The sequence below is a fragment of the Archocentrus centrarchus genome, chromosome 7 (assembly GCF_007364275.1).
Source record: "Archocentrus centrarchus isolate MPI-CPG fArcCen1 chromosome 7, fArcCen1, whole genome shotgun sequence".
NCBI lineage: Eukaryota > Metazoa > Chordata > Actinopteri > Cichliformes > Cichlidae > Archocentrus > Archocentrus centrarchus.
This window is the reverse complement of record NC_044352.1, coordinates 36,258,289-36,280,819: the sequence shown is the minus strand read 5'-3', so window position 1 is coordinate 36,280,819 and position 22,531 is coordinate 36,258,289. Positions and strand designations below refer to the sequence as shown.

General features: G+C 43.9%; 1 protein-coding gene across 2 annotated transcripts; it reads left to right on the top strand.

Annotated features, from left to right (window-relative positions):
• The first annotated feature begins 2,450 nt into the window (after positions 1-2,450).
• Positions 2,451-21,575, top strand: tpx2 (TPX2 microtubule nucleation factor). Of its 2 annotated transcripts, none has more exons than XM_030733953.1 (17): positions 2,451-2,551; positions 3,015-3,166; positions 6,104-6,202; positions 6,316-6,424; positions 7,304-7,366; positions 7,582-7,686; positions 14,068-14,177; positions 14,513-14,658; positions 15,924-16,095; positions 16,204-16,342; positions 16,782-17,004; positions 17,107-17,202; positions 17,309-17,482; positions 17,575-17,721; positions 18,972-19,083; positions 19,747-19,913; positions 21,242-21,575. In XM_030733953.1, exons 2-17 carry the CDS (start codon positions 3,055-3,057, stop codon positions 21,350-21,352), a joined length of 2,085 nt encoding a protein of 694 aa, XP_030589813.1. In that variant the 5' UTR covers positions 2,451-2,551; positions 3,015-3,054; the 3' UTR covers positions 21,353-21,575. The 2 variants fall into 2 exon arrangements, with proteins under 2 accessions (XP_030589813.1, XP_030589812.1); XM_030733952.1 differs by having other exon boundaries at positions 19,729-19,913.
• Positions 21,576-22,531: the final 956 nt, after the last annotated feature.

Sequence of the window (22,531 nt, the reverse complement as noted above, 5' to 3'; positions counted from 1 at the left end):
ATAGAGCTGTGATATTATATTTGTTGTGATTTCTGCAGCCCTCTTGGCCAGATCTTGCTTAAAACATACACTTTTAATGTCAATGAGACTTTTTACCATGATAAATAAAGAATATACAAAAAGTAAATTTGCCACAAAGGTCTTAGGTTAGAAAGTGTTACCCCAAAACCAAACAAAGATAAATTATATCTGGACAACAGGAGGCCAATTAGTTTATTAACTAATGTTGCAAAAGCATTTGCCCTAATCTTTGCAAAGACACAAAAAGGGTCTACATGAAATAACTGATGAGGAACAATCAGAATTCATGCAGGGAAGTCACATCAGCAACAACGTCAGACTGGTATTAGATTTCATTGATTTTAGTGACCTCACCTCTACAGAATAGTTTCTTATTTACTGGTTTCTACAAAGCTTTTGAAACAGTTGAACATGTGTTTATTTTTGAAGCCATTCATTTTTGTGGTTTTGTCAGGTTTTTTTTTTTTCTAAAGGCCATGCAGACCATGGCTGTATCAATTCAGTCAAGCATAACCTCAAAAAGATTGAAAACTGGCTGGGGTATAACACAAGGATGCCTGATATCACCCTTTCTATTCCTGTTAGTAAAGCAAGTAATGTCAACACATATTAAAATGAATGAATCACAGCTTTTAGGAAACAGCTGGACTTAAGTCGGCGTGCTGATGACACACTAAAAAAGATAAAAAATGAAGTAAAAAAGCAGTGGACTGTATCAATACACTTCATTTGACTTCAGTATGTCTCAGAATTCAGTATGGGCTCAGGCTTAAAAATGAATATGTGTAAATCAATTATATTTGCACTAAAGGAATGTGATGTGACAAATATAGTCAGTCAGTCAGTCAGTCAGAATACTTTATTGATCCCAAAGGGAAATTACTACTGTTACAGCTGCAACCGTTTCATTTAAACGAGTAAACCTAAAACACAATAACATACACTAAAGGCATAAAAGTATAAAGACTAAAGAGATATTTTGACTATATACACATCTAAATCTATACACATATGAAAATTGTGAGTGCAAAAATTTTTAAATAGGTGTCATTATTTATATATGCACAGTCCTTTTTTGTACAATGTATAAGTGTATGTACAATGTATATGGAAATTTAAACAATTTTATGTACAATTGAATACTGATAAATGAGTGACACTGATGAACCACAATGTCACCTATTAAGGGAGGAGTTATAGAGTCTGATGGCCACAGGTAGAAATGACCTCCTGTGGCGCTCTGTGGTGCATTTTGGTGGGATGAGTCTTGCACTGAATGTGCTCCCTGCTGAACATATCAGTGCTGTCCAATTATTTTTTCAAATTTCTGTTATAGGACTCATTTTATGTAAAGATGCAAAAAGAAGTACCCTAAACTTCAAACCAATTATTTAAAAAATTAAGAGAAATTATAACCACTTGTTGATGAGGGATTTATCTTTATATGGCCGAGTGCTTTTATCCAAATTATTGTGTTTCAGCAGCAAGAGAAAATACAATCTACAGTAACTAAACATCAAGGTGAGAGTGCCAGAAGAAGACATTTCTAATCCCAGAGATCATGGAATTGGAATTCTAGATTTCAGGTCTCTAAATAACTAATTTAAAGTTAAATGGATTATTGAAAAAAAAAAAAAAAACATCTCTCATGTCTTATGAAACGATTTGGAACATTTCCCCACCTACCAGTTGGTGGTATCAGAGTTCTTTTAAAATGTGATTTCTGTGGACTGGAAAGTGGAAGCATTTCTCACCTGATTTTCCGCTCGGTATTCAAGGTTATTCAGGATGGATGTGCAAACTTTCTAAGGAAGAAACTTCTTCCAAGAAATGTTGAGCTAGATATGTTTTGGAACAAAACCAGCCTTCCTTCACTTTATTACACTTTATTAATGAGTTCAAACAATACCGCGCCACCTTATGTAATACAACAAACAAACAAACTATTAAGCCCATTGAAGTAATATGTATATGAAACCTTGACATTATGGTATAAAACTTTAAGTTTCGTTGAATTATGTCCTTTTTTGTTCCAGTTATTGTGTCTATTTTGCCTCAGTTGATGAGCACATATAACATCTGTGCCTGTCAGAAGATTCGTGCACGCCTGTTTGAGGATGTGTAAGTGAGCGAAAATATTTTTAGACCGGAAGCTTTTTAAAAGTGAAAAAAATTCGGGTTTCTGAAACTGGACTTAAAAATGCGCGTACACATTTGTAAAACAGTTTTACAAAGTTTTACACATTTGTACAGCTTTCGTTCTGAGACTAATTAAACTCGGTTTTTAACTCACTAATCCACGTGCACAAACCCAGTGATTAATAGAACTTGCATTTTTTTTACGAGTCTGTTTCACTTATTTTGGCGATCAAGCGGTAACAGGAAGTTAGATTGTATAAGCCAATAAGCGGTAAGCTGGCGAATACAATGTTCGCCATTGGCTGGTTCAAACTGGTGGGGAACTTAAACGCTACGCTGAGCGTCGCGCGGCTTGTGTGTTTTTTTCTTTCGGGCGCAGTGAGCAAAGACGGTAAGTTTTTAAACTAGTTTTATTGGGTAGTACAGTACTTAATGTTGCCTCATTTTCAGATGTAATGTTTAATAAACGGTATAAAGCGATGCTTATTATACGTATTTTGGGGCTAGTTGGCGTTATAATGGTGCCTAACGTATTCTTGTGGAGTTGTGTTTAACGCTAGCTCGCCAGTTGTTTTTTCTCGGTAACGTTACAGTTTAGATTTATTCCTATGGACAAAATGTGACCCAGCAACGCAATTACTACATCAACATAACATTACTTGGGCTATATATTCTCTTAGGACAGGATGACTAAATACTGTTAACCTTTTCCAGGAACGATGGTCTGTTGTCTTAGCTAATAGGCCAGTATTCCCATTAGACCACAGCCATGAAATAAACCCACAGTTTGGTTGTTGCAGTCAAAGCGAGTGTTATCTGAAGGCCTAATAATCTGACGTTTGCAACTTTCGTAGTTTCTAGTTCAGTGAGTTGTCGAACAAACAGTGTGAGACTATGGCTGAGAACGAGTCCGGGGACACTAATGAGCGCTACGAGTTTGATGCCCCGTCCCACGTCGTGGACTTCAAGGAGCTGCTGGATGCTGAAACCGACGACAAGTGGTTTGGTAAGACTTCTCCTTAAATCTGCTTGGTGTTAACGTTCAGTGTGGAGACATTAGTAAAAACCTGAGCCTTTTTCTGTTGCTATAACATCACGCCCACTATTCCACATTCTTTGTCTTCATCCAACAATCTGCAATATAAAGGATATCCTGCTAAACACACAGGAAGTGTTAGTGTTAGGGGGGCTCCACAAAACTAACCTATAATCAGAGGTCGCACAAGTACAGATGTTCTGTACTTAAGTAGAAGTACAAGTACCTGTGTTATAAAATACTTTGGTAAAAGTTGAAGTACTGGCTCAACTTTTTTACTTAAGTAAAAAGTACAGGCTCTAAAATGTACTCCGAGTAAGAAAGTAAAAGTATGAGGCTGTAAATGTTGGATTCAGTGAATGAATCTCAGCATCAGCAGCTTTGATTCAAACTCATCTCTGCTGCACTGATGTAACCTGTAACTCTGACCATGAACACAGCCTCTGTGCACCAACACAGAGCTTTACTGTAAATACAGTACAACAAGCTAACCTGTTTATTACACACTAAACTGCTGTATTTTCATACAATCTTTGAATAACACAAAGTCAGCATACCTCAGTTTGTTTTGCAGTCCTTCCCTTTAAATCTAACCTCTCTCCTTCCTCTCCTGTCCTCTTTCTCCATCTCTGAGTGAACTTCTCTCTCTTTGCTCTCCCTGAAATACAGCAGCTCTTCTTTTAGCTAGCAGACACACTGTGTGACAAACTGCACACACTTTGTGTGTTTGCTGATATTTGTTGAGCATTTAGAAACGTTGCATTTACCTGCCACACGTTACTCCCTTTATTTTCGCTCCTCTTCAGCAGTGCTAGTTAAGATGCTGGAAGTACCGCGAGCACAACTTACGGACATCTGCCCTCAGCCCGGCCCCCTGTTAGCCCTGATTATAGCACTATATATGATACATAAATTATATGGTTTTGCCTCTTTAATCTGTTTGTATGCGATAAACTGCGGGGATGGAGGATACTCCAGGACGATTGTCTCTTATGTGTTGTTGTTCCTTCATTTAGACTCAGATTGTTGGATGTTTGACGGCACACTGACTGGAAATAAAAACTTCTCTCAGACGTTTTAAACCTAAAGTAACGAGTCTGTTTGAGAACGAGTACTTATATTTTTCATATACCGCAAGACCTGTGAAAAGCCTAAACGATGTCCAGAAGTGTTTCAGTGGGGACCTATTTCACTGTGGCACCACAACACCACAAGCACGCTGGCTTGAGCGTGTGCACAACAGTTTAATGGCAAGTCCCACAGACCACTATTGACAATCTGGTGATGTCTATGAACCACAGATGCACGATGCCAACAGTGATCGCTGACCAGGCTGTGTTGGCTTTGTGATGGACTCGGGCATAAAGATCTGAAACACTGGTTGCTATTGAAGCCTGAAATGATACTGAGTGGACACACAAACTGTTGTGCTTAAACATTGTTGATTAGTTATGAGATGAAATGGACTGTTTTGTGTGTTTTTATATTTGAAAGCACTGAAAACGTATTCAGACTAAAGGTTTTATAGAATAACCTTCATGTCATGCTTCGAAGAAATTTAAAATACTCAAAAATATACGTATCATGTCATTGACCAACCTGCCTTGTAGAGGGTGCTGTAGGAGCATGGGGTGTCTGGCCCATTGTTACAGGCCATTCAATCACCCATTTTTGGTGGGTGTTTGACTCCATCAGGGCTGCCCGTTGTCACTGATTCTGTTCATAATTAGAATTAGTAGGTGTAGCCAAGTGGTGGGAGGCTTCCACCTTGGTGACCTCAGAATCTGACTTCTGCTTCTTGCTGTGGTCCTGTTGGCTTCATCAGGTGGTGGCCTCCAGCTCACACTGGAATGGTTCGCAGAGGGGGCGGGAGATTGACAGACTTGGGCTGCAGCTGCAGTGATGCAGACACTGAACTGGTCTGTGGTAAAGAGCTGAGCATGAAAACAAAGCTGTAGATTTACTGGTCAGTCTGTCCCTGCCTTCGTCCATGGTCACGAGCTTTGGGTAGTTACCGAAAAATAAGATCACGGAAATAAGCAGTAGGAAAAAGATTTCTCTGAAGGGTGGCTGGCCTCTCCCTTAGGGACAGGGTGCAGAGTGCAGTCATTTGTGAGGGGCTTAGAATAGAGACCCTACTCCTCCTCATCAAAATTTGAGGTGGTTCGGGCATCTAACTAGGATGCCTCGTGGGTGAGGTGTTCTTGGCGTGTCCTACTGGGAGGAGGCCCTGGGATAGACCAGGACATGTTGGAGAGATTCTCTCTCTCAGCTGGCTGCGGAGGGGGAGGTCTGGGTTTCTCTGAGGCTGTTGCCCCCACAGCCTGGCCTCGGATAAGCAGAACAAGATGAATGGATGGAGATTTGATGTTTTCAGAGTATTCCTTACATTTTTTTGAACAGTATATGTTCTTGCAGTACTCAGCATATCGCAAAACATTATATGACAGTATCATGTCACGAGTGAAATATTGTGATTAAAATCGTATCATGGGGTGTCTGGTGATTCACACCACATACAGAGGTTGTACACTGGAACATTATTTTCAGATCGTTACAGGTCAGCTCGAGGTCAGTAAATACAAGAGTGTCTTTTGCATCAGTGGTATTCGTTCCTTGAGTGTGGCTTTGCAGTTACAGATTTGATCCTCTGCTGGTGTTCATTGAGTTCATTGATTGGTGCATTCCATTTAAAGTCAAGATTTCCAAGGTCCCAGTTAAAATTTTTAACTTAATTCTCCCCTTAAGTGGGACTTCCAACTCAAAACTGGAGCAGTCCCGCCAACCTTGATTAACAATCCAAGATGGTGCAATGCATCTAAACATCAGTAAAACTGTAAAATTTGTAGTCTTTAATACCACTCTTTGTGATTTTTAAATTGTTAATTTTGCCTCTCTCACCGGCAGAGCTGCATGCTGAGGGAGGAAGTGGTCAGCTTATCACACCTTCAAGACCTAAACCAGGGGACACTTCAGTCCCTCAGACCAATTTGGATGGGGACTCTGGTTAGTTTCCACCCCCATTAAAGCTGATTATAAGTGCATCTTTAGTGACTATTTTCTGTCCTCATAACTTGGTTAATGATGGTTTTCCTTGTACTGATCGATTTATATTCCAGGTCCCAGCATATCTGCATCTCCACCTGCGAACATCGTGACATCCTGGGGTGCAAATGATGCCCAACCAAAACGGAGGATTGTTAATCCAGTTCCTGCACAGCCACGCAGGTACAGTTCATGTAACTGCTGCTATTGTGTAACCATGTGAATCTGTTTTCAGGTAACTCTGTTTTGCCTCCTGTTTCCTCTTCCGAGAAAGTTGGCAGTTTGATATGTAACGAGTGTTTTCCTAAAAGGAACGGTCAACTGCACATGTTGGTGTATCCACTAACAGTAACCTTAGTTTGTGACATCAAACTTTCTCACCAAGTGGTCGTCTTAGGTGTAAATGTGGCTGAAATCACAGAATAGTTGAGACTTTAACTGATGTGAATGGTGAATTTGTCAGACAACTTTTATTATAAAATCAGGACTTTAGTGTTGAAGAGCAGCTGTTAGAACAGGGTTTAAGAGTAAAGGGTAGTTTGCAGTAGTCTGCGTTGTCAACGCTTGTGACTTTTTCATGCATGTACACTTGTCTGACAACAAAAAGAGATAAATATGTAGATGAGAATAGTTTTATTGTGAATTTGACTGCATTAAAATACAGTTGATGTGAGCACAGGAAGTGTTGGCAAATCAACAAGATTGTTTGCAACAAGATTGTACCCATAGTTATCAGGCTTTTCGGTTCTCATACAAATAGCAAATGAGTTGTTAGACATGTGAATTTCCATCTGGGATCAGTGATTATTCTTATTCTAATAATGCTGCTTTAAGGGAAATGTAAATATGTATATCCTAGCGCAGAACCCTGTGGAACTCCATAATTAACCTTAGTGTGTGAAGAAGACTCCTCATCTACATGAACAATTTGGAGTCTATTAGATATGATTGAAACTCCTGGAGCACAGTACCTTTAATGCCTATGGCATGTTCTAATTGCTGTAATAAATTATGGTCAACAGTATTGAACACTGCACTGAGGTCTTGTTCTTATTCTTTTAGGGTTTCAAAGCGTAAAGAAATAACCAGCGGTCCAGCTGTACCACCATCCAAAAAGTACAAAGAGTAAGTGTTGTGTGTGTCCTGTCAGTCATTCTAAAATCCTCTGCTGCTGATTGGCAGATACACGTCCTGGAAAAACCTCTGATGGGTCCAGTGCCAAGTGTACACTTTGTACAGATTAGAAGCTAAGAAACCACCATCAAATTTACCTCTTCACATTAGCTTTTGTTCAAGTGTTCAAGCTGTTGAATGTAGTGGTCCTGTTCCCAAAAATCCAGGAGTGGGGAGCTGATTTCCAGGCTGGGTCCCCGCAGGAGTGAGCGGTTGAATTCCAAGGGGAGCCATCAGAGCCGTGCAGCAGCTTCCACCTCCACACTCACAGAGTAAGACTACATGTACACCTGTGTTTTCCCTCAAATGTAGAATAAAAAAATTGCCTGTTACAGTAATTTATTTATTTTAACTTAGATTTTATTCTTTCCTCTTTGCAGTTACAGTATCATTTGCTTCTAACACTTGCTGCTAACATTACTTTGACAAGATACTCATCTCCTCTGTTTAGTGTCTGGTGTCAGATTTCCTAAATGGAGTATCTTGCCTGATTTTTGGACCAGTGTCCTTCCACATCTTTACAGGACTAAAATATATGTGGATGGTCTGCATCCATGCGTTCACAAAACTTCCAGCACAGTTGCTGGCTAGATAATGATTTCCTTCTAATCTTTGAATTTATGAAGAACTTAATTATATTCTTCCCGCAAAAAATTGTCCAGGTCCCAGAGCTATTGGTCTTGCACACATGTTGTATGTAGGGATGTTCCTGGAGACTAATTTTAGTCGACTAAACAAGGGAAAAATATTTGACTAGTCTAAAACTAAGAAACACTCAGATATCAAATTAAATTTTATGCCTGTTTAATGGACAATGTCAAAAACCATCTAAACAAAGGTATGAGACATTAATCATGTTCTTCTATAATGAATCGCACTTTAAATGCTGTTTAACTGTGCGGCACTGCACATTATGAACACTGCACATTACACTCCAAACAACAAAGGAAAACTTAAAATCAATTGATGTTAAATATATGAAAATGTTACTGCAAACGAGGTTTCTGCATCATTAAAATCTGAGAAAATAACATCTGAAAAAATACTCTTTGCTGTGCTAGTTTTTTTCTTCTTTGTAACATCTTGGCCAGAAGTACAGGGAAGGAAGGGTGTTTCTCTGGGCAAAGTTACAATGTAAAACTTCAAAATTAACTAACAATATTAGACCTAATAAAAGTATCAGGTTGTGGTGGCCACATATATGCACATTTCACACCAGAATGCCCCAAGCTCTTATTGCGAAGAGAGAGACCGGAATAGAGAGGGAAAAGGCGGGAGAGAGAGGCCTGGGATAAAAGGGCTTGACTCCTCCTTTTGCAGGAGTTATATTTGGAGTTCTAGTTTGTTGTGATTTTTACCGAATAAAGCTGAGACTACATACCTGCTCGTGTCTCCTTCCACCGACTCCTACATTGGTGACCCCGACTAAAGAACATGTCTGCTGATGACAGCTCAGCGGCCGCTGTTTCCTCACCAGCCGCCGCCGTTTCCTCACCAGCCGCCGCCGTTTCTCCCGCTATTTTTGCGGCCACGGTCAAGCTCCCGGAGTTCTGGCAGCACGATCCAGAGCCTTGGTTCCAGCATGTGGAGGCCCAGTTTCACCTCCGCGGGATCACCTCAGACGACACCAAGTATTACCATGTCGTCGCGGCGCTGGACTCTGCTTCTACCCGCCGGCTGATGGGACTGCTCCGGGACCCGCCGCCTGCTAACAAGTATGGAGCGCTGAAGGAGAACCTGCTGCGGATTTATCAGCTTTCAGACGAAGAGCGGGCTGATCGCCTGTTGTCCCTGAATGGCTTGGGAGATGGTAAACCCTCCGAGCTGATGGAGCACATGCTGGCTCTGCTCGGCCCGGGCGACGCTTCGTTTCTCTTTACGCATCTGTTCCTGCGCCAGCTCCCCCCTCCCGTGCGCACCGCGCTAGCCAGCTCCGCTCTGATACGGGCCAAGGATTACCGCGGGCTAGCTGAAGAGGCGGACAAGATTTTGCTGGCATCCAGGCATTCCGGTGTGCATGCACTTTTACCGAGTGCGGCTCTACAAGGGACGGAGACTAGAGAAGCTGGTGCTGTGGCCGCCATCGCAGAGCGCCGGAGGAAGGAGAGCGTGCTCTGCTTCTATCATCGCCGGTTCGGAGTGAAGGCGAAGCGCTGCATTCCGCCGTGTACCTTCCAGCACCAGGGAAACGAGAGGGCCGGTGCTCACTAGCAGCTGTGTGCGCTGGCAGCTCGGACAAGCTGCTCTTCATTGAGGACACTGCTTCGGGACGCCGTCTGCTTGTGGACTCGGGTGCTCAGCGTAGCATCATGCCGGCTTCAGCTGCGGACGCCTTGGGACAATGTCACGGACCCCTGCTGGACGCGGCGAACGGTACCCCCATTCGCACATATGGAATGAGGTTGGTGACTGTGTGTTTCAAGGGACGTCAGTTTAACTGGGACTTTGTGATAGCGTCTGTGTCAGTACCTATACTCGGCGCTGATTTCTTGTGTGCTTTCAGGTTGTTGGTCGATGTAGCTAATAGGTGCTTGATAGATGCTGTGTCTTTTGATACCTACCCCTGTACACTTGGTAGTCCTGGCCCCCTGCCCCTCGCTAACATGCTTGCCACAGGTGATGAGTACCAGCGTTTGCTTGCCGAGTTTCCCACCCTCACGGTTCCCACCTTCTCTGCAGCCGTAGCTAAACATGGTGTGGAGCATTACATTACCACTGTGGGTCCGCCGGTTTTTGCGCGTGCACGCCGTCTCGATGCCGCGAAGTTAGCGATAGCCAGGGAGGAGTTTGCAAACATGGAGCGCCTTGGTATTGTGCGCCGCTCAAACAGCCCGTGGGCGTCCCCGTTGCACATGGTCCCTAAAGCTGACGGTGGGTGGCGCCCTTGTGGGGATTTTAGGCGCCTTAATAATGCGACGACTAATGACAGGTACCCGGTTCCCCACATTCAAGATTTTTCGGTTCATCTTGCGGGGGCAACTATTTTTTCAAAGGTGGATTTGGTGAGGGGATACCATCAGGTTCCTGTCCATCCGCGTGATGTGCCCAAGACCGCGGTTATCACTCCTTTTGGCCTTTTCGAGTTTTTGCGAATGCCCTTCGGTCTGAAGGGCGCGGCACAGACGTTTCAGCGCCTCATGGACTCCGTTTTGCGTGGTATGCCATTTTTGTTCGTCTATCTGGATGACATACTGGTTGCCAGCCCTTCCGCCGCGGAGCATTCAGTGCACCTCCGCCAGTTGTTTGAGCGTCTCAGTGAGCACGGTTTGATTGTGAATCCAGCTAAATGCCAGTTCGGTCTGCCGGCCATAGAGTTTTTGGGACACCTCGTTTCGCCCCAAGGGGCGTTTCCCCTGCCCGCTAAGGTGGAGGCGGTTTCTGCTTTTCCGCGCCCTTCCTCAGTGAAGCCCCTGCAGGAGTTTTTGGGGATGGTGAACTTTTATAACCGTTTCATCCCCCGGGCTGCTCACCTCATGCACCCTCTGTACAATGCACTTAAGGGCAAGAAAGGCAACCAAGGGATAGAGTGGACACCTGAGCGGGTGCAGGCATTTGACAGTGCCAAAGCTGCTCTTGCCAACGCTGCCCTGCTGGCCCACCCGTCTCCCGAGGCGCCTGTTGCCCTTACTACCGATGCCTCCGATTTTGCAATCGGGGCCGTGTGCGAACAATGGGTGGGTGGTGCTTGGCAGCCCCTCGCCTTTTTTAGCAGGAAGCTTCGGGATGCGGAGAGAAAGTACAGTACGTTTGACAGGGAGCTCCTTGCCCTTTTTCTCGCGACGCGTCATTTCCGGTTCCTGCTTGAGGGCCGTGACTTTACCGCTTTTGTAGACCACAAACCTCTCACATTTGCCATGGCAAAGGTTTCGGAACCATGGACTGCACGGCAGCAACGGCAGCTTTCTGCTATTTCAGAGTTTACCACTGACATTCAGCACGTCGCCGGCAAGTGTAATCGGGTGGCTGACTGTCTGTCCAGGGCGCAGGTTAGTTCTGTGCATTTGGGAGTGGACTACTCTGTCATGGCTGCCGACCAACTTACGGATACGGAGATTCAGGCTTTTAAGGCGGCCGAGTCCAGTTTGCGTTTGGAGGATGTCTCATTTCAGGATAGTGGCGTAACCCTACTTTGCGACGTCTCATTGGGCAGGCCTCGCCCCTTGGTTCCTGCTTGCTGGCGTCGGCGGGTTTTTGAGGCAGTTCATTCTCTTTCGCACCCAGGAGTTAAAGCCTCAGTTAAGTTGGTAGGGGCCAAGTTTGTGTGGCCCGGCCTCCGGAAAGAGGTCAGGGCGTGGGCTTCCTCATGTGTTGCTTGTCAGCGCGCCAAAGTGCAACAACACACCAAATCCCCTCTGGAGCACTTTCCCATACCCCAGAGAAGGTTCGAACATGTCCATGTAGACCTGGTAGGTCCATTTCCCCCTTCCCGGGGTTTCACCCATCTCCTGACAATGGTGGACAGGACGACTCGGTGGCCTGAAGCAGTTCCTTTGGCGTCAACCACCTCAGCAGATGTTGCTCGTGCGTTCGTCTCCTCCTGGGTATCTCGGTTTGGCGTACCGCTTGACTTGACATCTGACAGGGGTCCTCAGTTCACGTCTGAGCTGTGGACTGCTGTGGCGGAGAACCTTGGCGTCAGACTCCATCGCACTACCGCGTACCACACGCAGGCCAATGGCCTTTGCGAGAGGTTCCACCGTACCATGAAGGCTGCCTTACGGGCTGCGCTGGTGGACAGCAGCTGGGTTGACCGCCTTCCTTGGGTCCTGCTGGGCCTGCGTGCGACACCTAAGGAGGACCTGCAGTCTTCTTCAGCCGAGCTGGTCCTGGGCCAGCCTTTGAGGGTTCCAGGGGAATTCCTTCCTGGTGCATCTGCTTCGGGGGCCGACAAAAGGAGCGGGCCGGTTTTCCCGGGGAATGATTGAGGCCTGGGATAAAAGGGCTTGACTCCTCCTTTTGCAGGAGTTATATTTGGAGTTCTAGTTTGTTGTGATTTTTACCGAATAAAGCTGAGACTACATACCTGCTCGTGTCTCCTTCCACCGACTCCTACAAGGTCAGGATTAACAGTTATGGGATTTTTCTGTAACGATGTCAGGGCTGCAGCTCCATCTGGTGGCAGATGGCTGCATGACATTTAGGACAAACATTTACCAGCACTTGGTATCAATTAAAATCCTAATAATTAGGCTAACCGACTAGTACGTCTGGTACCAACTAGTGACTATAGTGACAATTAGTCATCCAGTCGCGCACATCCCTAGTTGTACAACTTTCCCCCTCACTTATTTTTTCCAGTTTGTATTTTGGAACAATCGTGTCCCATATTTCACCACTATATCAAAGGTCTAATTTGTGTGGCAAAGAGAAATTCTGCAGCTGCAGAATCTCATGTCTAATTCCAGGTTTCTCCCAGCCTATAAAAACAAATATTAACATATCCATCCCAGCTGTGACAGGACGAGAGCCAGCGTTCCACCTATCCCATCCTACAAATTGTTTCTTTTGCTGGGGTACTTTCCTTGGTCTCAAATTTTAAGAAGTTAACCACTACAGACCTGGAGGTGGCTTCTTTCCAAAGCTCCTGTGTACCAGCTGTTTTTGTAGATCCCCTCAGGTATATCGAGCTCCCTGCATATGAGTCCGTTCAGTCTTTCTCAGCCAAATTATATATTCTCAGGTTGCAGCGTCTGCCGTGTCCTTCCACTTCTGTTAACCTGTCAGCCTCACTGCCTCTTTAACTTCCTCCTCCTTAAATGTGGAGAGGTCATCCTTCACCTCTTTCTTGACCTCTTGAATTTCATTTGAGTTTTGTGAACACCTCATGAGTGTGACGTTGTAGCAGATCACCATTTTTCCATTTTCCACCGACTCTTCAAACTCATGTTCTTCTTGGTCCTTAGACATCGTATCTTTCCTCAGATTTCTGTCTCCCACTCGTTTCGTGTCAGTTTTAAACATAACATAAACATCAGTTCTTTCATCGTTTTGAGTTTTTTCTCTCTCGACTTCGGAGCCCTGTCCTAATCTCCCATCGTGCTCCACGGCCCGCTGTAAGTTCAGCCAGCAGTAATTTAAAATGCTCTCATGAGGAATCTTTAGCATTTGTGGAGACTGAGAGAGGAAAAAAAAGCTGACACTTATTTACCTCAGAGCCGTTGGACGTGGTGATTTGGACAGCAGAGCAGATGCTGGGACAGAAAATGAGTGTCAGGTATGACGAGTAATCACTTAGCCTCATAATGTCTCCACTGCTGGCAGCTTAATTCTACGAAGTGGTTGAATTGAAGGAAACTAGACTTCTCTTGTTGGTTTGTGATGTTTCACCTCATCCAGCTGATGGAGACAAATGGTGGGGCTGTCCCCTTGGAGTTTGCCCTGGGAGCTGTTGTACTCCCCACCACCATGTCAATTTCTAAGTTCATGTGGGTTAAGATGTGAGTGGGGAAGTCTGGGAAGGGATCTCAAGGCTGAGCATTAAAGTTGAATGATGGGTAGTGTAGTAGTTGCTAGCATTTCACAAAAACTAAACAGAGGCCTTTAGAAAAGCTGAGTAGTCATGAAGAGAACAGAAAGTGAGCCTATAAATGAGAGCCTGAGGAACAGCTGGACTTTGCTTATGATTAATGTCCACCAAATCTGTGACCTCACAGGCCGAGTACCTCTGAGGAGCAGGAGCTGGAGCGCATCAGGAACCTCCAGAAGGAAGTTGCTCTGCATCGCAAGAAGAATGAGGCCAGCTACAAGGCTGCACTGGCTGGCAGTGAGTATATATTTCTGACTGTGTGGGGCTACAGCCTGTGGTAACTGTTTAAGAACTGCCAAGAGGTTTATTTTGACCCCTTAGCATTTTAAAAATCATGTAATTCTGTGGAATCAGTGGACATACGGCACGTCCAAATGATTTAAGAGACATAGCAGCAGGACGCTGCCTCACTGAGTGTGTTTGGAGAAATTTGAGATTTGTGACATTTAGTGTGTTTGGAGAGCATAGTTAGTGTGTTTGGTGTGTGGTGCAGTCTGCAGTGCCAAGCAGATGTAGCACATGGCACACAAACCTCATGGTGAAAAACCAACTCCAGAGCACTGTTATTTCAGATCCACCACCAAAGAAGATGGTCCTATCTACAACTGTGCCAAAAGACTTCCACTTCAATACGGACACCCGTGTTAAGGCATCCGCTTCATCCAACGTAGAGAAGGAAGTGGACTTTGTCAGTCAGCTCCGCAAACCTTCCTCTCCAGTAAGTAAAAGGTTAATTATTATTAACCCCCCCCAGTTTGAGATGGGACATGAAACACTACATGTATAAAGACTACAGCATGAAGCCGCCATTTAAATCCAGCATTGCAGGCAGAGTTAAATCAGTTTGTTTTTAGAGCATGTGTAGTGCCTTTTTGTGCCCGTACAGAACGTTGTGTCACTAGGTTGGTTGGTGCTAATAGACTTAGTTTATAAGCCAACTAGTGACAGAACTGATAACTCAGTTGAAAAAAGGAAACTAAAACGCAGTGTTGGGCAGTACAAAAATGACACCTGATGACTGGGGACTTCCAAGAATAGATGCTGAACTTTTGGAGACCTTATTTTCTTTTCTTTGGTTTAGAGAGACTGAAGATCGCAGTGGGATGTATGGATGTTAGGATCATGCTTCAGTAAGAAACTTACTTGTGTTTGTGGTGTGATGCACATGTAGTAACCTGTTATGTTGGTTGGATGTGCTTGAGAAAAGTCAGTTTTATGAAATAAAGCAGAGCTGTTCATACCTTGCAGGCATCTGCTTTGTCAGCTGATTGCACCGCTCGGTGTCTGACTTCAGCTTGTTGGGGCAGTGCACCACCAGTGCACCTGACTCAAACGGTTTCTCCTCAGTCCTCATTTATAAAGTGCTCTACAAACATTACGGCTAACAAGCTGTATTTTCCCAATTCAGCGCAACTAGCCAACAACAGACACAGTAGATCCTTAGATTTTAACATCAACTCACAGCTGCAGCCAGGAGCAGCACAAAAATGACCCCTTTTAACTGCTTTTTTGGTTTGTTTTCTTGTTTTCTACTGAGTTATCAGTTCTGTTTCTAGTTGGCTAACACACTAATGTAAGTCTGTTAGCAGCATCCAACCAATCTAGCAATGTACGGTAGATTTTGGAACATATGTAGACACGGTCTAAAAACATATGTAGTGTTTCATGTCCCCTTTATCACAACTGAATCAGAAGAGATTAAGACAGTGGGTGGAATTAATAGAGACTAAGCCCATAAAATGTGTATACAGAGGAACTGAGGGGCTGACCCAAGGCCCAGTATTAAATAAATAAGAGGGATGTTTGAAATATGGAGCTGGAAAGAATATAAAGGCTCCCATTGGAGTGATATTGCACTCACAGGACCAACCCACTATTTAATTCATTTTAGTTAACTGTAAGTAGAAGGATAGTAGTCAAATTCCTGAATAATCATACTGAGGACACATGGAAAAACACACCTAATTCTATTTGTGCTTTTAGGCAAAGGCTCGGACAGGTGCTACAGTGCCCAAACCCTTCAACTTGTCGACAGGTAACAAGAGGAAGGCGGACGACCCAAAGGCTTATGTGCCCATGGCCCAGCAGATCGAGCAGTTCCAGAAGCGAACCCCCACCCGTTATCATGTGCACAGTCGTAGAAGTCAAGAGAGAGGTGTGGTATATGTTGGGTTTTTGCCATTCATTGCCACTTCTCAGAGCGGTTAAAGAAATTGTTCTTGTACAGTTGGTCTTTAATTGTATCTGCATCATGTTTTGACAGGACCCACCACAGCAAAGGGTAACCACCTGAAGCTCACTCACCCTCACTCCCCACACCTCATGACTCGCCAGAGGAGCAGGCCACCTACTGTTAAGTGCACTGCTGAGCTGGAGGCCGAGGAGGCAGAAAAATTAGCAAAGTGAGAAACTTTGTTTCCAGATTTGTGTTTTTCCACAGTGGACACAGGAAACACATCCATGCTCGACCTGCTGCTTATAAGACTAGTGAATGAAAAATGGGGCTTGCAGGGGTTCCTTTTAGGGCTGGAATAGTACAAAATACAGTTCAGTATTTTGGAATTATGGATCAACATGTTCATGGGTACCTCTGAGAAACTAAATTGTCATTTATTTGCCAAAAAAGGAAATCATGTTTAGTTGGCTGCAGTGACAGTTAAAGATTAGAAATTGTAACCAGGAGCTCCAAGATGCTGAAATATTTGGGTTGACATGGTAACATGTTTATGCCACTAGACTGGTCAGTGATTTCTGCCAGATAGTTACCCTGTATGTCATAGCCTTACTGTCAAAGCATTAAATTTTGAATGATCATTAACTAACGTTTGCTTTTAATTACAGCTTTAAAATCAAGGCTCTGGAGCTGAACAGGAAGATACTGGAGTCTGCAGAGAATGTGAAAAAGCCAGCAGTGAAGGAGCCCACAGTACCTGAAGGCTTTGAGCTGGAGATTGAAAAAAGGCTCCAGGAGAGACAGGTCACCAAGAAGCCCCAGGAAGGTGAAGAAAAGTCCCAAAACTTTAAAGCCAGGCCTCTGCCCAAAAAGGTTCTGGAAGGAGTTGTGGTGAGTTTAAGGCTTTGAGTTTCAAGTTGCTTGATTTTGAGTACAGTAAGGAGGACACGAAGTTTTATTTACAGTTTTTAAGAATGCTCCTGTCGTCCACAGGGATTGCCTGAAAAGAAAGTTGCAAATCCAACTGTGCCAGAGTCTCCTGCCTTTGCCCTTAAGAAGAGGGTTCGAATGGACCACAAGGCTGTGGAAGTAAGGACATGTGGCTGTTTGCTCAATGCATCATATGTACTTTGTTCATTTTGAAGTAACAACCATCTACCATCAGCTGTATCCTAAACTCTTTGTTTTTCATGAGGTGAAACAACCCTCGCCAGTTAAGGCCCCTCCAGTGCCTCACTTTGGCCTACCCTTCCAGCCCCGGCTCCCAGAGAACCACCGTGTGGAGGTCTGTCCTTTCTCCTTTGAACAGAGGGAGCGTGAAAAGAGGGCTTTGAAAGAGAAAAAGTTGGAGGAAAAGCAAAATGAAGAGGTAGAGTCTCACTTCCCCAACCTGCCATCCTGAGCTTCACAGTACAGACACAGTTCTTAACATTTTTTTTTCTCCCCCTGAATATTTTACAGGCACCACAGTTTAAGGCCCAGCCTCTACCTGACTTTGAGACTGTGGTCCTCCCAGAGAAGAAGAAGCTGGAGCCTACAAAGCCTGAGCCCTTTAGGCTGCTCATAGATGAACGGGGAGCTGTGAAGAACAGTCGCTGGGAACAGATGGTATCTGATTTTATTTATAAAGCAGCAAAGTTGACCCAAGTGCTGGACATGAAACAAAGGATTGCACAATAAAATAAGAGATACACCATACTCACATCAGTAAATATATTCAAGAAATCACAAAAATTCAAGATCTATCCAACAGCCTAAATACTCCAGCTCTCACTCTGGGTTGCAAGGCAAAAAATAAAAAAATAATTTTAAGGCACATCTTAGGTGGGGGCCAGCCTGACATTAGGTGGTAATGCATTCCACAGTTGAAAGAAATGAAATTCACTGAACTGTATCTTCTGTACTGCAATATGAACCAAATCGTGGCATTTTGTCCTGTTACACTCCTGCAGGCCATCCAGGCTTTAAGGTCAGGAAAATATTATTTACAATCATTTCCTTTTAGGGGCAGATAGATTTGGGACTCATCAGCATAGAAGTGGAAAGAGATACCATATCTATCAGAGTCAGTCATAGGGGAAATAAATATAAGGCGACAAGAATTGGCCCCAGAGGGTGCCTGGGTGGATTAGTGGTGAAGCCAGCGACCACATACATATGCCGCATTGGGCAGCGCGGGTTTGAGTCCCGGCCCGTTGCCAACGTATCTTTCCCCCATTTCTTGTCTCTCTCCACTGCCGATAAAAGCTGCAGTGACCAAAAATGCAAAAAAAAAAATTGTCCCCAGAACGGAACCCTGTGGAACTCCACATAGGAGTGATGCAGAGGAAGAAGTTGCCCCAAAACTGACCCTAGAATTTCTGACGAGTATGACCAAACCCACTCTAAAGCTGTGCCTTTTACCCCCACATGTAATAACTAATGATTAAATGCAGAGTGGGGTATAAACAGAGTAAAAAGAGGTGAATGAAAAGAAACACAGCCTGATAATAATGAATTACAATAGTCCAGCCTAGAAGTAATAAATGCATGAATGAGCTTTTCAGCATCACTCTGAGAAAGGATGTTTCTAATTTTAGAAATATTGCACAAATGCAAAAAAGTGGTCCTACATATTTGTTTAATATGTGCATTGAAGGACATATCCTGGTCAAAAATGACTCCAAGATTTCTCACAGTGTTACTGGAGGCCAAAGTAATGCCATCCAGAGGAAGTATCTGGTTAGACACCATGTTTCTAAGATTTGTGGGGCCGAGCACAAGAACTTCAGTTTGATCTGAATTTATTCAACATATCAGTGAAACATTTAGTCTTTTCAGCTTTTACAATTCTTTCTAATGACATCTATGACTTGTAGGTGAAAGAAGAACAGAAACATCAAGAGGAAGTGACAGCATTTAAAGCAAGGCCCAACACAGTCATTCATAAGGAGCCTTTCCGGCCCAAGAAAGAGACCCGGCCTGCAGTGGGTAAGAAAACTGCATAAATCGTACATTTAAAAATAGCAGTCAAGTTGCATGTCTATAACATTTAGATTTATTGCAGACTGACTAAAAGTGCATGACAACATAAGTTGTCGCAATCATTATCTGTCAGTTTAAAACAAAAAGCAGTATAACAGATTTCTGTTGTCCTGTCATCACCAGACTAGAACTTCACATGTTCAAGCACGTCTCTTTCCCTCCACCGTCACATTTGTGGAAAAAGCCCATGTTAGTGCGTGCTCACACAGGAGTGAAATGAAGCAACTTTATTTTCCCTTTTTACTCTGAGGACTAGGATGGAAAAATGTAACCATTATATGGTACTTAGACTGAAACTAGTGAATGAAATCAGAGAGAAGTGTTGACCCAGCTCATTGCTGTAACATATTGTGCTGTTTAAGAACCAGTCAGTCTACCGTATCTGTGGGTTTTGGACATATCTCAGTATTGTTTGAATGTGAGGAATGCTAATGGATGATAGTTGTAGCTCTGTTATTGAATACTGTGATAATTGCAGACCTTCATGAAGAGTGCTTCAGCTTTGCAGAAGCACTCTCCAAAAAGGTCAGGATTGTGTAACTCACTGTGTTCCTGTTGTCTTCACTATCATCTGTCACTACACTCTTGAAGACAATAATTCTTCCACAGTTGTAGAGGCCTTTGAGCTGGCCACAGAGCGGCGTGCCCGGGAGTGGCAGGAGTATGAGCGACTGGCCTGTGAGAAAGAGGCTCTCCGGGCACAGATGGAAGCAGAGCAGAGACGAGAGGAAGAGCAGAAGGAGAAGGAGGAGATTGCCAGGCTGCGGCAGGAGCAGGTAACTGCAAAACAGATATCAGTGGAAACTTTGTCTCCAGCAGTGGTTTCCAAAGTGTGGGCTGGGGCCCCCTGGTGGGCTGCAGAGGTACTGTCGGGGGGGCCGCAGTAATAACAGATGCAGTTTGAAACTACAAGTATGCCGTTACATATTTATAGAAATATTTATATAAAGTGAATTAAAACTGATAATAGGAGGTGGTTAGTTTAATATTTTTCATTACTGACCTAAATTTACTGCTCTTGTATTGGAGTTTGCATCCCAGTGCCTTGGCTCTGGGGGACACTGGTCTACAGTACTGATTATGGTGTGGTTGTGTAATGTCGAAGGGCTGCTACAGATCACCGAAGGTCATGGCTCAGTTTTTAAAGCTACATTTTAGGGTCCATTTTTGCCTCCACTGATGCTGTCTGAGCTTGTTCTGTGTACTAACGTAACCACTGAACCACAGCATCCTGCACAGGTGTGTTAATCTGTTTACATCAGACACGTGTTGCCATTAGTCAGTGAAATTTATATATTGTGAAACCCAGCACATTTGTGGCCCTAAAGAGCCACCGTAGTGTTCCAGTTTTCCTCCTCTGGAAGTTTCTTAACCTCGTTGGCACATCAATATTGTGCATATTGAATGCTAGTGGACACATAAAATGAGAAGTTTTACTTTGCATTTGTGATTTGTAAAAGTAGCAGTGATGATCAGAAAAATGGCTTCAGGCAGCCAGAGTTCTGTTACACAGATGCACGTATTTCTCATTCTTGTTGCTACATTTAAGATGATTAAAAAAATAAAAATCTTAGCTTTGTCATCAGGAAACGCCACATCCTTATGATTGTACCAGTAAAAAGTTCATCAGTGTTTTTGTTTGTGTAATAATGTGTCCTATGAACCAAGTACAAATAACTTTAAAGAAATTCTTTTAAAATAATCTTAGTATGTAATTATGACCACTTCCAAAATGGTTTCATCTTTCTGCCAAACGCTGATGATGTAGCAGCAGGACGCAGTCTCACTGAGGCTCCGTTTCAACCTGCTGAAAGTGTGTACCAGTTTTTAATAGGCGAGTATAAACCAGACCAACTAATTTATGCTTTTCCCTGAATGTTGTCCTCATGTTCTGATGTACATTTGTAGTGGGAAAAACAGGATATTTGCTATCAGAAAGTGTTTGACCAAAAACACAAAATTATACCCCAGACTGCAGAGGGTTAAAGTGTGTGTGTGTGTGTGTGTGTGTGTGTGTGTGTGTGTGTGTGTGTGTGTGTGTGTGTGTGTGTGTGTGTGTGCAGCAGCCTGCAGTGTGTCTCACAGGTTTCCTTCTCCTTTGCAGGTGCACAAGGCTCAGCCCATCAGACACTACAAACCTGTAGCAGTGAAGAAGAGCGAGGTTCCCCTCACAGTCCCAGAGTCCCCAAACTTCTCTGATCGCTTCCGCTTGTGAATGTAACTCTACCACAGCCCCCCCACCCTTCATATTGATGTTGTCTTACATGGTTTTTAAGTCAGTAGAAACCTGACTCTGAAGTTGTAAATACATGTTTTCTATTTTAAATTGCTAAATCTTTTTCCTGTTTTCTAGCTTTAGGTTTTAACTGCCTGATGTACACGCTTGTTGCATTATTCTGACTGTTCTAAAGTACAAAATAAAGCGTCGTCACAACCCACCCATAGTTCTGGGCCTTTTAATCTGACATTAATACAGTGAAAATCTGATCATTGGGGTTCTTTCTAGTTTTGTTGGATCTTTATCTGAAAATAAATATAAAGCAACCTGAGACTGTCCATCAGTTTTCTTAATTACTTTTCCAATTTAAGGTCGTGGGCGGGGTTAATCCAGGAGGGGCTCAGAGTAGAGCCGCTGCTCCTCCACATCGAAAGGAGCCAGTTGAGGTGGCTCGGGCATCTGATTAGGATGCCTCCTGGCCGCCTCTTGGGTGAGGTGTTCCGGGCATGTCCCATTGGGAGGAGGCCCCGTGGTAGACCCAGGACACGCTGGGGAGATTATCTCTCGGCTGGCCTGGGAACGCCTTGGGGTCCCTCCGGATGAGCTGGAGGAGAGGGAAGCCTGGCTTCTCTGCTTAGGCTCCCGGCCCCGGATAAGCAGAAGAACATGGATGGGTGGGATTAGGCCTATCCAACTGTCATTGGGTGAGAGGCAGACCCTGGACAGGTTGGATACTGAGTGCAATATGAATAAAATTGATCCCATGTATGGTTTTAGAAATGGAACAGTTGTTACAAAGTTAAACCCTGTAGCCCTTCCCCCTGACCAACCCTTCATATTGTGAACCCTCACCTCTCCTGGTGCAGATATTAAAGAGCTGGTTTTAGGCTGTGGTTTTAACCCCAACCACCAATGAAACTGCAAGCCCCTCCCACTGACTGCTGCTGCTTGTAAGCCCCTTGGCAACCCACCTCCACACGTCTTTTTTTTCTTGCTGTATCTGACAAAGTCCTGTTTGGTTTTTGTCTTTATTTTAAAACTTAAACACAGATGTGTAAGCTGTGTAGTGATGATCCTGATTATGACTTCTTTTGTCTTTGGAGCTGATGTGCACACGTTAATGTTTCTGTTTGTAGCCGTTTCTCTTTTTTTTTTTTTTTTTTTTTTTAATTATAT

What these genes read in the sequence shown, in the direction of transcription:
- tpx2 (XM_030733952.1), top strand. Translation starts at nt 3,055, where the DNA reads ATGGCTGAGAACGAGTCCGGGGACACTAATGAGCGCTACGAGTTTGAT. An exon ending in CAAGGCTGCACTGGCTGGCA is followed by an intron (nt 14,178 to 14,512) that starts GTGAGTATATAT and finishes CTGTTATTTCAG; the next exon opens with ATCCACCACCAAAGAAGATG. An exon ending in TGGACCACAAGGCTGTGGAA is followed by an intron (nt 17,203 to 17,308) that starts GTAAGGACATGT and finishes GTTTTTCATGAG; the next exon opens with GTGAAACAACCCTCGCCAGT.